The sequence below is a fragment of the Lissotriton helveticus genome, chromosome 4_1 (genome assembly GCF_964261635.1).
Source record: "Lissotriton helveticus chromosome 4_1, aLisHel1.1, whole genome shotgun sequence".
In the NCBI taxonomy this organism is placed as follows: Eukaryota; Metazoa; Chordata; class Amphibia; order Caudata; family Salamandridae; genus Lissotriton; species Lissotriton helveticus.
Window position 1 is genome coordinate 1,287,817,613 of NC_136063.1, and position 18,410 is coordinate 1,287,836,022.

The 18,410-nt window shown below is 37.9% G+C and overlaps 1 protein-coding gene across 2 annotated transcripts in view; it reads right to left on the reverse strand.

Annotated features, from left to right (window-relative positions):
• BLOC1S4 (biogenesis of lysosomal organelles complex 1 subunit 4) overlaps window positions 1-18,410 on the reverse strand; it is a 108,682-nt gene that overhangs the window by 13,684 nt on the left and 76,588 nt on the right. The window contains exons 4-5 of one of the 2 annotated variants that reach the window (XM_078687863.1): window positions 15,408-15,470; window positions 5,692-5,826 (exon numbers count right to left, since the gene is read on the reverse strand). In XM_078687863.1, coding sequence (XP_078543989.1) covers window positions 5,692-5,826; window positions 15,408-15,470 — 198 coding nt within the window. The remainder of the gene's footprint in view (window positions 1-5,691; window positions 5,827-15,407; window positions 15,471-18,410) is intronic. The other variant, XM_078687864.1, reaches the window with a different exon arrangement.

Sequence of the window (18,410 nt, forward strand, 5' to 3'; positions counted from 1 at the left end):
TTCCTGTAAGAGTTTCAGTCTCACAATGCCTGGGAGGAATTCTGGCCCACAGCTCCTTACACAAACTTCTTAAACTAAGTGATGTCTGAGAGCATTTGTTAATGCGCAGCTCTCTTTCGGTCCTGCCACAAGACCACAACAGAGAGGAGGTCTGGAATATTAAACATTCTTATGCTTTCCTTTTCAGCCTTTTCAGCTATTTATTTATAATTGAATTGGTGTTTTTGTATCACTATTCTGTTCCATGATCCACTTTCAGCTAAACTGTAAAATGTGATGGTATAGAGAGGAATATCTGGTGGGCTTAGTGATTGTGAAGCATCTACAACCTGGGGCTGACAAGTGAACTGAAATCATCACTGACCCACCACCATGCTTGATGGGGTATAGTGCAATGATAATGTGGTCAGAATTTCGTCTGACATATGGAAAATATTTTGTGCCCTTAATATTGATTACAAAAATATAATTCCAGAAAATGTACACACAATAGGTCAATATTTTTCTAAGTTATATTTAGGACAATATTTACTTCAGACAATATTTCTGCATATAATATATGAGGTGTTTAGGGAGATCCTCAGTGTTTAGTTACACCCAACATGCTGTTCATTACAACCAAACAACTCTACTTTGGTCTCCGTGCTCTAGAGGACACTGATCCAGAAGTCATATGGTTCATTCAAGTGCTGTTTGCAAACCTAAGGAGTGCCAACAGTGTTCTTTTTGGAGAGAGGGGTTATCTCCCTGGTTATCTTTTCACAAATGCCCTACAGATTGAATATCTTCTGAATGTCAAAACCATGAGCTCTAAAGTTTACCATATTGACAGAGGACTAAAGATACCAAGATGTAGCTTCTGGGTTCTTTGGACTCTCTAGGAGCATCATACGGTCTGATGGCAGGGTTTATTTACTGGGACACCCACTCTTGGGTAGATTGGCAATCATCTTGAACTTTCTTTTCTATACATAATCTTTTTCACTGTGGAATGAAGGGCTTCATATTGTGTGGATATGGCTTTGCATCTTTCTTAGACTGGTGAGCTGCAACTATTCTTTCTCTGCGACCATCACAAATACCTTTTGACCAAGGCATGATTTATTACCACAAAGGGGAATACAGTACAAAAGTGACGAAGTTCTGCATTCTATATACAGGTGCCAGTGCCTCCAGGTGATCATCTGATTTCAAGTTCCTTCTTTTGGAAGTGGTAAGGGTGCATTTACTTCTCCACACAGGGATTCCGAATGATCTTTTGTTTAATAATTATTGACAAAGTGAATTTTTGTTTGTGTTATTTATCACTAATGGATAAACTCATCTATTGCTGAAACTGGGGCAGGACTAGATTGAAGTCTGATATGTCTTAGCATGTCAGCCAGAACAGGAGGTAATCTCTTTCACATCACTGTACATATAGTTTGGGGCAGAAACTGCCAGGTGTAGGCATGACAACCAAGGCCGCCTCTCTCCTCATCATGAGAGCAGAGGGAAGGCATCTTTACCTGGTGACTGGAGCGGACCTTTTTGGATAAACAAGCCTACTGAGGCACAGCCCATGGCACTCCAGAAGCACAGACATGCATTATCAAACCCACACAAGCCTTTGTTCTTCCTGTGTCACTGGGGACAGATCTCACAGCTCCCTGCATTGTATATATAGTCTTCAACAAAGGCTTGAAATCGGACAAGTGAATTAGCTGGACAAATATGGATATGGAATTTCAAATGTGGGAATGCAAAAATTGCAATTTAGAGCACACAGACACCTGGGCTTGCAAGGATATCTGTGTATTGCTATACTAGGCTATCTGAAGCTTTAAGCAAAGATGTGACTGGTGGGGAGAGTGAAATAGAAATTAGGTACTTTAAGATTCATAAGCTAGGTGATGGGCAAATTGCAGTTTGGCCATTTGTGGGTTGCTTGGCCACCAATCAAGGGAGATTAACTGAAAATGTGGAGCTCTCTCTCGGGGCGCTCCAAATGTGCATCTATGTCCCATCCCTCCTTCTCAAGGTTCCGCTTAGTTGCCCACCATCAAGAGTTCAAGGAAGACACAGTGTGCCAGCTGGTGCACTCCTTGTTACTCTTCTTTCTCAGTTTCTTTACCCTCCATCTCACAGTGCCCTGGCATCTTGAATGTGCATCACCCCGCACCCTGACCTCTAGCTGCTGCCTCCAACACACCATCATGTGAGCTACTGGGATGCTGAGAAAGGATATTACACTGACAGCAATGCGACCAATGTCTGGAAGTGTCAAGAGTACAAGCTGCAGCATCCTGCTAGTGTAAATCCATGTGGGTGGCAACTTCTACACCTGCTTCAACGTCAGCCTTTAGTGCCTACCAAAAAGAAATGTACAGCAGAAATTTTTCCACCGGTTTCCATAACCGATTAGTGGTCATCCATCAGCTCAAGATAGCAGTTGCTCATTATTCACGTTGGAAGGAAGTGATGCATTTGACCAGAGCTCAAGAATAGCCAATTGATAGCCAGAGAAGCAAAGAGTCCCGATCCAACACGTCAGTTATCTTGACGCAAAATGACAAAACAGGAGCATCTGCAATAGCAAAGTAGACTTTTGTTATATAGAAATACAATTTTTTAAAGGTCAGTAACAGATTAAAGACTCCAAAAATGGGACTGCGACTGGATACCAAATTGCAACCCAGAAGGGTGTGTTGAGGGTGTCACTTTCAAATTGTGAATCATATGTATCAATGATTTGAGACCGGCATTCCAGTCACAAGCCCCAGAAAAGTTACTGACTCTCAAGCTAGAGTGATTATTAATTTGCAAAAGGAAATGGGCACCCTTTGCCTCCTTCCCCTTTGTAAACTGAGAGGGGACCACTGTGAACTCTCAGAGAAACCTTTATAAACAAAAAACGTAAAAATATAATTTTTTAAAAGCAGTCCCACTTCCTTTCGGAAATTGGGCTGTCTCAAAAAATAAATAAATTACTACATACATTTTTTTCCTTTATTTCAAAACAGTCCCAGACATTGAGGTCTGCGGACCTATGTAGTCCACCATTCCTGTGATTGTAGCCAATCAGACTGAGCCACAGTTAGTGGCCTACATGATGAATCTTTATTAGGTATGTCGGATTGCAACTCAATCCGATTTGGATTTGTGTGTACCACTAGTAAATAGGTAAGTTTGCAAAATTCCATACTAGTTGCAAACAAAAGGGAAGGAGATTGCAGACATGATGATACTACATCTTGCCCACGGTTCCAAGAAGTGACCTGTGGCTAGGTTTTTGAAGTGTTCCAAGTAATTATTTGCCTTTTTCGCCAACAGCCTTTAAATTCCCAAAGCAATGCTCACGGGTGGTAAAGCAAATGTATAATACTTCATCCAAGTATAAAATCCGAAGACCATGCCTGTGCCAATCCAGTGAGCTACCGATTAACCTTGTTCAGACTGTAATGAAGGGTCTGCTTTGATGCACCCATCCTATTGCAAACTGGTTGGGCAAAGCAGATGTGAAAATAGCACATCAAATGGTTTGCATCTGTCTCCACCATTTTCCAATAGGCATGAAAGTACACTGGATAGGAGATACAATACATTAAAGGCTACTAGGGTCAAACTCCAGTATCAAAATTCTTCGATTTCATCAGGAAGACTAGGACAGCATTAGAGCAAGATTTAGCTGATGTTTGCACCATCAAACTCTAATGATTCTAGTGTGCCCTGCAGAACTGCAGGCCAGACTATTTCCTCGCCACCTGTTGGTACAACAGAGCAGAATTTGGTATTTCCCATGCAACTATGATAATGTTGAGGAGGGCCTCATGAAATGGCAGTAGAAGCTAAGCATGGGCATAAAATCCGTTCTGCTCGTTGATTTTGCGGATTTTCGGCAAATTCGCAATCCGCGAACTCTCGCGAACTTGCCAAAAATTCGTAAATCCGTGCGAAGCGGATTTTTTGCTTGGTCGCACTTGCCAACTAGAATACTATACAATTTCGCGGGAGTAAACACTTGCGAACACGTAGATGCGGCGGGCAGCGACAATCTCGCAATTGCGAGATTGCAAAATTTGCAATTTCGCACAAGAAATCCACCAGCAGGCAGCATAAACCTTGAAAATTATGATTTTTATCAGAATAACTCCTCAGGTTGACATTTGCCTGCACTTTTTTTTTGCAAGGAGTCCATTTTGGAGCGGGGGGGGGGGGGGTTGGGAGGAAGGAAGTGCCCCACAGTCTCCGACTTCCTGTTCCTGTCCAGCAGGCTCCTCCCAGTGCTTTCGCCATGTGCTGGTCACTTTGATTTGGATCTTGACCTGGAAGGATTACTTTTTGTGGATGCTGCTGGATATTTGGATTTTTGCAAAACGGAAAGCACTGAGCAGGTGCAAAAGTTCAATCTTATCATTAGTAACCATTCCCTGTAGTGCCTGGAAGGATTACTTTTTGTGGATGCTGCTGGATATTTGGATTTTTGCAAAACTGAAAGCACTCAGCAGGTGCAAAAGTTCAATCTTATCATTAGTAACCATTCCCTGTAGTGCTTCCTGAGGGGCCCCTTCAGAGTTCAGTTGCCTACTTGCAACTATTCTATGACCCTGCTCTGACCCTCACAGCAGGCTCAGAGAATAGCCACAAGTATACAACAAAGGTCCTGTTAAAAAAATTACACTGCAACAGAAAGCAATTACAGATAAGGAAGCAGGTGCCAGCCTGGAAGTTCAAATTCAGTGACACATTAATCAGCCCCTAATTCATTCATGTCAGTTGAGGCAGGGCAAGTGTGCTTTTCCTCCCATAATCTACAGTGATGAACTAGAGGGTGGCATGGGTGAGCCAGAGGGTGGCATGGGTGAGCCAGAGGGTGGCAGTGGTGAAACAGAGGGTGGCAGTGGTGAAACAGAGGGTGCTGTGATGAACCAGACGTAGAAACAACATGGTCGCGACCGTTGCTACCCGACAAGTAAGTTCACGTTTGCGAACTGGTAAAAAACCCTTGCGAAATGGCAGAAACACTTGCAAACACAAAAATAAAGGGAATCCGCAAAATTCGCGAGAGTTCGCGGATTTTGCGGATTGCGAATCCGTAAATACGCAATTTCGCGGATTGCCAATTCGCAAAATCCGCCCATGCTTAGTAGAAGCTCAGTTGGCTGCCACAAGGGGGCAGTAATTGCAGCGTGAGGTTAGATTTCTCCTCCGTGCAAGACAGTTATAAATCCAGTGCTCATGAATCTTTTTTAATGAAGTAAAGGAAAGCAGCTATTCTAAACTGTGAAGTAATGAACATCACTTTTGCGCTGCTCAGACACTCGTCTGGACCTGTGATGACAGAAAGAAGAGGAATGTTTATGCTTGCTCGTGTACAGAATTGAATTTGGCTCTAAAATCCTTTTCTGATTGACGACATTAACAGTCTGGGAGAACAGATCACCCAGTCTGCGTTCCTGTCGAAATAAGGGTACGCTCAACTAATGTCAGAGGAGCCTCAACCGACTCCATACTTATAACTCCTGCAAAATATATTACAGAGGGACAAATTCAAATTTGGGGGGCACTGAAGAATGTTTAAAGACAGAAAACAACGCAAGCTGTAAAGTGCAGACTGATGGCAGGGGTAAGCTGTATGAGTCTGTTTCAGACAGGTGAAACTGCCACTGATGTCATTTACAAATATCATTTTCAGTTGGTCCTTATACTTACAGTGAGGAAGGATGGTGCACTGATGGTGCGTAGGAATTTTTTGATGGGATTTGGAAAAGCTCCAAGGTTTGTTTCTGCTTTGGTGACATGTTCCTCCATTACAGCAACAGTATCCCCAAGGGATTTCACAAAGGTCTGATAAAGAAAAACAAAATAGTGAAATGAAATTCAAAGAATGAATAATGAGAATAAATCCTAGTGCGTTAAATTTACCAAGTGGGCATAGACATTATGACAGTATCCCTCATGCGTTTAGCATGCATGTATTTACAACGCCGGCATTAGAACAAACGCTTTTCTTTGGCACGCAAGTCGTTACTACGACTTGCCGGGGGGGGGGGGGGGGTTGTGGTGCTGGACTTTGGGAAATATAATTTACTATTCCAATGGCAGGCGGTGCAACGGTAGGGTAGGTGTTGGACTTAAAATCCAAAATAACTCCAACAATGCACCCTCTTAAAGCAAGTTGTTGTAACGACTTGCCTTCTAAACGAATGCATTGTAACAAAGCGTTTGTTCTATTGCCACCGTTGTAAAGGCACAGCACAATTCCGGCTTCATACTAAAGGATGTTTACCGGGAAAGGAAACCGGACCTTAGCGCACATATGTTAACTACCACAGGAATTCCATAATCTAGGTCTCCTCTAAACTTTCTTAACCCCTTCGCAGCGGGGGTAATTCCCCTGCTGTGCTGGGGGGCTGAGCTTGTCACGGCCACACCCGTTTTCGTGGAACGTTCAGCACAGCAGGGGAATTATCCCCGCTTGTGAGCGTTCAATGGCTCATGACGAGCTCAGCTCGTCATGAGCACACGAGCACCGTGCCTCATGACGAGCTGAGCTCGTCATGAGCACAGAAGTAGTTAATGAGAAATTAGACAGAAGATTGTAATTCGAAGCATAGCCACTGACAGGGGCTAATAATGATTGTAAGGACAAGAACAAATGACATTCACTAGAACAAATTGCTTTGTAGGTTTTCATGCAAATTAAACTTTTCAGGAACAGGCTCAGGCTGAAAAATGAGCGTAGCAAAGCAGAGGCTTACCATGCACATCACCGCTGCTACATCAGCAACTTAGATAAAAGGAATACTATGCCACAACTAGCAATACTGTAAACGTGATGTTTGTAAAAACCTGTAGAGTTTGAGAATATAGCATTCAACAGTATAAACATATTGAACCATATGTTGGATTTCAAGATAAAGTTAAGAAAAACATGCAAAAGAGAAAGAATGTTTTCTTTAGCAGGCTTTAGATAAATGCTTTCAGAACTAAGCACCAGAAACACCAATTTAGCTTGAGCTATCAAAACATTTTCCATCTTTTATTTGATTTATATATTTATAACGCGCAGCTATTACTCCATAAGAAGCATCTTGGCGTTGAGCGGAATAAGCAGAGAGATCAGGCAGGCATAGCTTGTATTATAGTTACACCAGACAGAAGCAGAGTGTGTCAGAAGCTGTAAAGAACCAGGTCTTAAGGACCTTTTGGACGAGAATTTAAATTCTAACAAAATTAGCTCTGTGGGCAAGAGATTCTGTGCTCTCATTCCTAGAGCTGCTAAGGCTTTTCCTCCTTTAGTTTTGCATTGAAATTGGGGGGGGGGGGGTTTGAGCAGATTCGCTGAGGAGGATATAAGTATCCTGGCAGTGACATAAGGTGTGAACCTAACAGTTAAATATACTGGTTCTGATTTCCTAAAAGCTCTAAAAGTAATTAAAAGAAGCTTAAAAAGGATTCTTTTATGGCTCTGCAGCCAATGGAGGGTTTTAAGGGCTGGCGAGTCCAAGTAGCTGCAAAGTAATTTCAACACCAACTGGGCCGCGGCATGTAGTATCAACTGTAGTTTTATTAGCACCCGTTTGTTTACCCCTGCATACAGGCTATTACAATAATCCAGTATGGTTAAGATCAGTGATACTGCTACTGTTTTCCTTGCAGCATAAGGGATGAGATCAAATAACTTTATGAGTGATTTGATTAGATTGAAACATATCCCTGCCACAGACAAGGCAGACAAGGCCTGTGGCCGGAACGAGAGGGAGGCGTCAAATTTTACCCTGAGACTCTTGACTACTTCAACTGTATTAGGAGTGGCAGGCCTATCTTCTGTCACCATTTGAGTGGATCAAAGGGGTTGCCTTTGCCTATTAACATTATATCAGTCTTATTCGTATTACATTTCAGATGGTTGGATGTCATCCATGGCACCAGGGAGCTGAGTTTTGAGAGAGTGTTTGGTCGTGGCTTGAACTATGGGAGCTAATTCATTACTGATAGAGGTGATCCGTGCATTAAAGCGCCGGGAATCACATACGGTATTTTCTGTCATAATTGGTATAGAAGCTTGTGCTATAGAAGGCAGCTCTGGATTTGTTATAATCTTTGCCCATTTACAACAAGGTAATGAGCTTAAATTAGAATTCAAGGAAGGGATTTTTTTTTATAAAAGAGTTAATGTTAAAAAGGATTAACAGATGGTAAGACCAAACTTGAGGGATTGAGGTATTGACTGGTGGGGAAAGGAAGTTGGAGCAAACCCCATCTAGGGTATGGCCTGCCTGATATGTGTGACCTGAGACCAGCTGGTGAAGTCCGAGGGTTTCTAGTGTTTCAAGGAAGTTGTCCACTCCTGGTTCTTTCCGACATTCTAAATGAAAGTTGACGTTGCTTTAGAGAGTAAAGTTATGAGTATTGTGGGATAAGGTGTCCTAATGTTATCTCCTAAAGTTACTAAGAACTCTTGATTAGGGCAAGAGGGACGGTAAATCAGACCTCGTATAAAGGAGGTAGAGCCATTGAGTTTAAAGCAAAAACCCAGGCATTCCGAGCCTATCAAGGAGGGAAAGTCAAAATTTGTGCACTGATGAGAATCACAGTAAATAATGGCTAATTCTTCTCCTCTTATCTCCGTTCTATCTTGTCTACAAACTGTATAGTTAGGTGGGAGGGCTAGTACAATATCGCGATTACACCATTTCTTAAGCCAAGATTCTGTAATATACAAAAAGTCCATCTGCATTTCCATAATCATTTCATTAATGTCTTGGGCATGCTTACAAAGAGAGCGAGCATTAATGAGTCCTCCCTTCAATGAGCGATCAAAGGGAGAATTACTAGTAAGCGCTGAGCTAGTATCGGGAAAAATCAAAGCTGTTTTGCAATTAATGCAGGTTTGGGGACCCGGTTTTACTTGGTGACAAACAAATATCACATACATTTATTAAAGGTCTTTAAAGATTTTAAAACTTCGGCTGGCATAGTAATACCTGAAGCCAAACAGGCATCGTGGTTGGCGCTGGCTGTGATTCGGACATGGATGGGTGCAGACGGGCTTGCCTTCAGCATGCCCCTTGCGAGCATCCGCTTCGCGTCCACAGGGGTAGGCCCAATAAAAACTGGTGCCTGCTAACCACTAGAGCGCAGCAGCATCAAGATGCCTGCCCCGAAACGGGCTTTCCTCCAGCCAGAAGGGGAGGGTTAAAGTGCAACGTGCAAGGAAAAATGTAACCGGACTAATAAAGCCAAAGTGACTTTAGGAGTAACAAGCTCCGAACGCTAAGACGAACATCAAACAGATTCAAGGTAAATTCCCCAATGGCAATACAATGCCATTTCCCCCGAGAAAATGCCTTCAGCTGGGTTATGGAATAACCCTTAAAACTGCGCTGCAAACTACCTCCATATGCACATGGAATGAAAAACTCTTGAAATTTCTAGCAGAGTATGCCTTCATCCCACCCAGAAAATACAGTAGGCAACTTTTGTAGTTAGTAATGATATATACTCCTACTCAATCTTCTTATTGTATAGACTTTCCATGTCCTGATGTGACAAAATTTAAATCCCAGACTAGAGGCTGACAAATCTCTTCTGCTACAGAGGAATAATAATATCACATTAAATACTGGAAGGACAATTTCCCCATAGATGTGACAGTATGACCACATTTCTTTGACCAAAAGATGAATGTGACCGAAACAAAGCCTTGTCTCAGTGAAATGAAACATTTCTGTAACAGCAATTTTGCAACTTGAGGCTATTTTAGAATCACATTCTGTTTTTGAGCCATCAAAGGGATACGTTTGGTATTTTCTTTATAAAAAAAAAGTTTTTCCTTGGATGTTAACCAGAAGAGTCAGCATGACTTGCAACAACGTTGAGTCACAATGATTCAGTTGGTGACCGCCATCTTTAGATTATTTTCTACCATTGGAATGCGTATTAATTCTAGCCTATCTGTCAACATGGTCTTGTTTATTGATCTTATTTGCAATATTCCTCTTTAACAAGGAGATGGGAGAGTTGCTTGCCAAACTAGAATGTCCTCTAGATGAAAGACCTTTTTTATCATAATGAATAACTATTTTTATTTGCAGGATGAACCTATTCTAGATCTAAATACAGAGCATCAATTACACAGCATTATTTCCTTTCAGTTTAGGGATGTGAAAAGTGACTAGTGGAACCTGGTTGAATTCAGGACTCCAGCCCCCACCACTCACCGCGCCAGGAGGTGCTGACGTGCTTTCTGTTGCCTCACTGCTGTGCTCATTAGCACACTTTCATCCCCAATGTGCTAGACATCAGCCACAGAGGAATTGGGCTAAATTCGGGACTGCAGCCCCCACCACTCCAGTTGGCACTGATGTGCCTTCTCACACCTCACCGCCACATTCGTTAGTGCACTTTCATCTCCGCTGCACGGGACCTCAGCCACAGCAGAACCGGGCTGAATTTGGGAACTTCAGCTCCCACCACTCACCGTGCCAGGAGGCAGCAACGTGTTTTCTCCTACGTCACTGCCGTGCGCTTTAGCGCACTTTCTTCCCCACTGCACATGACTGCCGCAGTTAAACCAGGCTGAATTCGCGGACTCCAGCTTCCACCACACCAGGAGGGTGGCCATGTGCTTCCTCCTGCCTCACGCAGCGCTCATTAGTGCAATTTTCATACCCACTGCACTGGAGATGCCCGGGCAGAGACTTGGCCGAGGCAGGCCAATTCTGCACCCATCAGCCCCAGGAAGAGGCAGGACAGGGCCATCCCACTGTGCCTTGTGTCCTGGGCACAGCTTTGTTTTCCTGACAAGAGCCATTACTACCTCTCAGGTATTGTAGACTTCCTTTGTGGCGAGGTCTTGCTAATTCTATTTCTGCCTGTCCTTAAGCCCTTCTGTGCGTAGTCATTAAGCTGTTAGCAATTGCTACCTCACATATTACACGTCCACAGGTGGATGGTCGGCTGTCATTACACCAGACGCCCTGTCCCCATGATTGTAGTACAACCATTAGTAACCTCTGGGTTAAAAAGACGGTTGACCCTCCCCCTCCAAGCACCACTTGTAACCCCCTTCAACCCTGTTCACACGATGGGGCCTCAGAGCACAGGAGAAAAGGCAATGCCAATAGTTCAGGGGGGGGGGGGGGTTAGGGGGATAAGGTTTCTGATTGTGGATAGGTTCTCCAACTCTGCGAGCAATATGCACCACCTCTGACTCGCCGTGGTTCCCAGCACAGTTGGCTCATTCAATAACCAACCCCTTATGGTAACCCCTACCGGAAGAACACGGTGGGGCAATTGGGATGGTCGGATGTGTAATGGACAGGTTGGAAGTCCCAACAGCAATGTGATTGATTTACTTCCTCCTGTTGCCCCTATGTAGTAATAATGACCACTGTGCCAACTTTGACCCAGTGCTAAGTTGAGTCACCAGTGTGTTATCAATTTCAGATACCCTAGGTCTGCTGGGGAGATTTTACATAATGTTTCCTTTGACAACTCCTAGAGACGGCCCTGTTATACCTCTCCCCTTAGGATTCCTTTATCGGCATCTACCTCACGAGCCTGATGGACCTGATTCTCGACTCTGCGCTCCTTTTACTTTAGGTAACCATCCTTTCACCACTTACAAATAGGCAAAGTGTTTTGAATGAATCTATGACATAATATCGGAACACACATTATCGTAGTACAAAATTATCGACACAAAAATATCGACATCAAATATATCGTCATCCTATACTTATTTAAACACATACACAAATATCGAAATTAAAATATCGCAATACATAAACATCGATATCAATTATATCGAGCACATATATATCGCAATATTTAAATATCTATAATTAAAATTTATAAACAGTACGTTAAAAATATCGAGAGTAAAAATATCGACTACAATAATATCGTTATTTAAGCAATATCGAACTTTTTAATTATTATTCTATAACACTGTTAAACATTAAAAAATTACTATTAGCACTAGAACTAACATTTTACAACAATTTATAAATAAAAATATTTTCACATTGTAAAATAAATGATTTACACATTTATAAATTATTTCTTTAACATATTATATAAAGGTATGTATGCTCAACATTAATTAGCGTTTACCATATATGGTAATTAATTACACCAACAGTTTTTCAAAAATACAAACCAACGAATCAAAACAGTACAAACATAAACTCACCAATAGCTAACTAATTACTAACTCCAAAACACTATATAAACAATTACATCCAACAAACAAATTACCTGAGAAAAGTAGAAGACAGGAAAGAATACTGTGGATACATTTGAGGACGCCTACAAGAAAACTAAGATTCAACCTACCATTAAGAGGATTGAAAGTAAGTAACAAAATGTAACTTAATTAAAAGAACTGCTAAAATTACACAGTTAGTAAAAAGGACTAATTACTCATACATATGTATTGTATATTATCTCCTACCACTACAGAAATCTTCACTACTAAAGAACAGAAAAACCTAAGAAGAAAAGTACGAAACTACTAACAAAGTAATTATTTTCTATTTTTTCTCGAACAACATTAATTAATTGAAGCTTTAACATTAAAACAGCAAACAGACCTGCTACCAAAAATATGTTTCTAAATATGGATTTTAATGTTTATATATTTTTTTTACAGATAAATACATCAAAGAAAATACAGGCCACAACAGAAAAGTGAACAGATTGCCTTACACCTACAACAGCATTAAAACTCAGCATAACAAGCAACTAATACAAAGTAAGTCAATTAAATGATGTCACAAACAGTAACTCCTAAAGAATTAAAAATTGCTAACATATTGTAATTATTTATGCATATATCCTTATTTTTTTCTAGCACCACTACAACATCCACTAACAACAAATATCTGAGAACAGAATTCAAGAAACAAAGATACAACTACCAAAGTAAGTATATCCAAAAACTTTTCCAAAAGATAAAATAAGTAAAAGCTTTAACTTATAGGAAAACATGTAAAAGCTACCCAAAAAATATAACTAAACAATTAACACATATAAATGTTTTTTTTCAAGCAAAGAAACACCAGAAAAGACAGACCACAAGGAAAAGAGTAAAGAACATCAAAATCACAGACTAAACTTCAACCAAAGGTAAGCATGCACAAGATAAATATTGATAATTCCCACTTAAAATACATATAACTAGAACTATAATAACTATACCATATATTTCTTATAGATTTAAAAAGGAGAACATGACAGAAGGAGCTGAATTTGTTACCAGTCAAAAAGGGAAACTATTACTCTGCTACATGGGTTATACTTATACCCAAGAGAAACAATTTGGGATGAAAGTAAATTGGAAATGTTGCAAATATTACTCTAACAAATGTTATGGAAGAGCAACAACTAGAGAAGCAACTGTCCTTTACACCAGGGAACACAACCACCCTCCAAATGTAACAGAAATAGAAGTCAGAACAGTATTAGAAAACATTAAAGAAGCTAGTACAGGTTCCCAAAAACCTACAAGCCTAATTTTAAAAGAACAAATTCCACAAATCCCAAAAACAGCCACTACCCAAATGCCTAATATAATTTCTCTTAAAAGAACAATATCACGTGCCAAAAAAGCAACAACTACTACCACTCCACCACCTAAAACATATAGTGATATAAATTTAACTCATGGCCAAACTATAACTTTAAACAAAATACCTTTTATAATTTACGACAATAAAAACAATGAGAAAAGAATGATAATCTTTGGTACTGCTATAAATTTAATAAAACTCCAACAATGCCAAATTTGGATGATGGACGGTACTTTTAACATCTGTCCCAGACCTTTCTACCAACTTTACACAATACATGGCTTATATCAAAACTGTAACATACCTCTACTATATGCACTGCTTCCAAATAAAACTAATTCAACATATATGGATTTATTAAACATTATCAAACAAAAAACAAATGACTATTCCCCTGAAAAAATTATACTGGATTTTGAACAAGCAATGCTCTCAGCTATTTTAAAAATACACCCCCATACTTGTATCCAAGGCTGCTATTATCATTTTAATCAGTGTCTTTGGAGGCATTTACAAAAAACTACTCTAAGCATAGAATATGCTACAAGCTCATCTTTTGCATATCAAATAAAAAAACTGATAGCACTAGCTTACGTCCCTGAAACAGATGTGGCCGAACACTACAACCTTTTAATAGACAGCCAATTTTACAAACAAAATGAAGCAAAGTTAAGTCCTCTCTTAGACTACTTTGAGGACACTTGGATAGGTAGACTCCATAGATCTGGCCACAGGAGAAATCCTAAAATCTTAATACCCTGGTGGAATGTTTACAGAACCACCTTAAATGGAGAATCTAAAACAAACAACGCAGTTGAAGGTTGGCACAATGCCTTCCTCCAATCAACAGGCCGAACTAAACCAACATTAGAAAAATTCATTACATGCCTCCAAAAAGAGCAAAGTTATCAGGAATTCAGAATGGAGCAATCCATTACTGAACTAACTCCAAAAACATCCAAACAAACAAAACAAATGCACAAATACCTAGAGCAACAAGTAAAGCTGTACCCTAGCACAACAGGCATGGAATACCTCAATATAATAGCCAAAACACTACTGTAAACTACTGTAATCCAAAAACAATCTCAATAGAAAAATGTTGTAATACAATAAGATTACATTCATATAATTTATTTCGGAAAAAATTAATGTATGGAATATATATTATATAATTAAATATATATACACATTAATTATTTTTGAAATAAATAAAACTAAACAATAATCATGAAAACATTACCCACCCACAAATCTAAAAAATTTAAATAACTTACCAAAGATATTCCAAATGATGTAGAATCCATTACCACCAAAATAATCCAGTTTCGAATACCAGTTACCCAAAAAAAAATGAAAAAATACACGTGTCCCAAAATAGATAAATCCATTCCACGAAGCTCTTTCGAAATACCATAAAAAACCTGAAAAATGTAAAAATGTAGAAAAAACGCTCCAGTAAACCCAAAAATTTGAAGAAGTGTCTACAAACTATTAGTTAATAAAACTAACGAACACTTCTCCCCAAAAAAAAACGCTTCCTTCGGACATCAGGAACTCCTGCAAGTGAAAGACATAAAAGAAATATTCCCACCCACATAAAATAACACATACAGTCCTACTAAAAGTAATAGCAACATAATATTTCGAATAATAAACTTAAACATCGAAACACTAACTCTACACACAAGCCAATACAACACTAAAAAGTACGTTACATGTACATCCGCAAACACAACATATCATAATCTCCAATACAACACATTTACTTCTAACAACACTAAATACGACCAAACTACTCTCAAAATTAATGTAAAACACAGTTAAAACATATGAAATAAACCTTACCTTCAGAGACGTGAAGTGTTTCCCAACCGCTAGCTGAACTTCCTCAAAATGACACAAAACGACCTAAACCGGTTACAAAATAAAGGACCCAAAACTAAAGAAAATGATAGAAATTACACACTTATTATTTAATGCAAGCAAAGTATTTGTCAATTTAAAAAACCAAGGAATACTATGAAAAAATAGTAATTTTTTATTTGTATTAAATTACTTAGAAAAATGTACACAATTTGTAAAATTATAAAAATAAATATTATAAAATACATATTTATTATTATAATTGTAAAAATGTTGAAATGGTGTAAAAAAAATTAACAAAACGTATATAAATAAATCTATTCTACAATATTTTCTTCAATTAAAAAGTTTGTTACAAAATGTAATATTAATATATTTATATTAATATAAATACTAAACTATGGTTTACTAACAACATGTATTTGAATATATACATTGTATATGTATTTTTCAAACAGTATATTTTATTTGGATGTATGACGTTACAACTCATACTTTTACAACGCATACCATTACAACGTAAGTATTGGTAAATATATAATAATTTTATTAATTAAAATTAATTGAAAATAATATAATTTAATTTAATGTAATTTAATTTAATGAAAATAATGTAAATTAAATTTAACCCTGTACCCCTGTACCCCACAAACCCAAAACTGACCCTAAACCCTAAAAATACCCTTTTACCCCAAACCCCAAAACCCAAAACTGACCCAGAACCCTAAAAATACCCATTTACCCAAAAACCCAAAACTGACCCTGAACCCTAAAAATACCCCTTTACCCAAAAACCCAAAACTGACCCAGAACCCTAAAAATACCCCTTTACCCAAAAACCAAAAACTGACCCTGAACCCTAAAAATACCCCTTTACCCAAAAACCGAAAACTGACCCTGAACCCTAAAAATACCCCTTTACCCAAAAGCTGAAAACTGACCCTGAACCCTAAAAATACCCCTTTACCCAAAAACTGAAAACTGACCCTGAAACCTAAAAATACCCCTTTACCCAAAAACCCAAAACTGACCCTAACCCTAAAAATACCCCTTTACCCAAAAACTGACCCTGAACCCAAAATATACCCCTTTACCCAAAAACCTTAAACTGACCCTGAACCCTAAAAATACCCCTTTACCCAAAAACTGAAAACTGACCCTAAACACTAAAAATACCCCTTTACCCAAAAACTGAAAACTGACCCTGGACCCTTAAAAATATCCCTTTAAAAAAAAACCCCATATAAAATGTAAATAATAATTTTATACTTACCAATACTTACGTTGTAATGGTATGCGTTGTAAAGGTACCTGCGTTGGTAAAAAATGCGCAATTTATTTAAAAAAAAAAATCAAAAATCGAAATTTTAAATTTTTATTTAAAGTACATATTTGTTTAATAAATGTTTTTAGATATTTTATAAATTTTTTATAAAAAATATATATTTTAAAGAAAAATATTTTGAAGTATTTATGTAATTTTTTCCTAATAAATTTACAATGTAAAACACTTTTTTTATGCAGAATTATTTAACCATTTTTATTTTTTTCTCCTATTTAAATATATTTATTTATAAACATTGTTTATATTATATTAATTTAAAATAATTTTGTAAAAATAACATATATTTCAAATATCAAAATTTGTAAAAAATATATTTGAAAACATTTTTTAAATAAAATGTTGTTTTGTAAAATATAAATTTTTAATTTCAAAATATTTTTGTAATTTTATTATATTTTTACAAAAAAAATAAAACATTAAAAAAAATTAAAAACACTCCCCACCCTTATCCCCTATAAACCCAACATCCCGCTCCAAAATTTTTATATCAATAAATTAATTTTTATTAAAAAAAAGTTTTAAATTTTTATTTTTAAAAAATTTCCAATTTAAAATTAAATTTCTGCTATTTTATATTTTTAATATATACATTTTTAATACACTCCCCACCCTTATCCCCTATAAACCCAACATCCCGCTCCTAAATTTATATATCAATTAATTAATTTTTATAAAAAATTTATATTAAAAATGTTTTTTTATTTAATATTTTCTAATTAAAATGAAAATTCTGCAATTTTATATTTATAATATATACATTTTTAATACACTCCCCACCCTTATCCCCTATTAACCCAACATCCCGCTCCTAAATTTATATGTTTTTTTATTTTTTTTATTATATTTTATATATTACTATTAATAAATTCTAAATATTATTAATTATTACACAACAATAACACATATTACTACATAATTATTACTATATATTTTATTTCGATATTTTTACTATTTATCGATATTTCTTTACAACGATATTTTTACTTAGATATTTTTGTTATCGATATTTCAGCACACATACTTATTACGATATTTTTGTCATCGATATTTGTGATTCCGATATTTTTCATCATCGATATTTAAACTTCGATATTATGTCACTTCGATATTAAAAGTTCGATATTATGTCTGCGTACCGTTTTGAATGACTTGCAAATGGTAGAGTGATTTCAAGATGTAGTGGTCACCCCCTGTATTTTGGGTCCGAATGTTCCCCCAGCCTCAACCAATTTATCTACTTGCTTTACTGACATATCCCCAGTAGTGTCTAATGCTTCTACCTCTAGTACTTCCCTGTTGCTTGGCAATGGGTTATTGGTGAGAAGTCCTAACCAGTCGGGTCCAAACTCCCCTTTATTTCAATCCGGCTACAATGGGTTATGAGGGTATGTCTCCTGGAACATCTCAGGGCTTAAGAACAAGTTAACTACCCCAGATTGGCTCAATGTTATCGCTAACACCCACATAATTTGGACACCGGAACCCTTGCATGTTGAAGGTGAAGGTTTTTCTTTCATATTTGCAGCAGCAATACTGTCACCCACAGGCCTTGCTAAAGGTGGGTTACAGATGTTCACTTCGAACTTGCTGTCTTTTACTATCAGTATAGCCGTTACTTGTTCCCCGTATTATAAATTTGC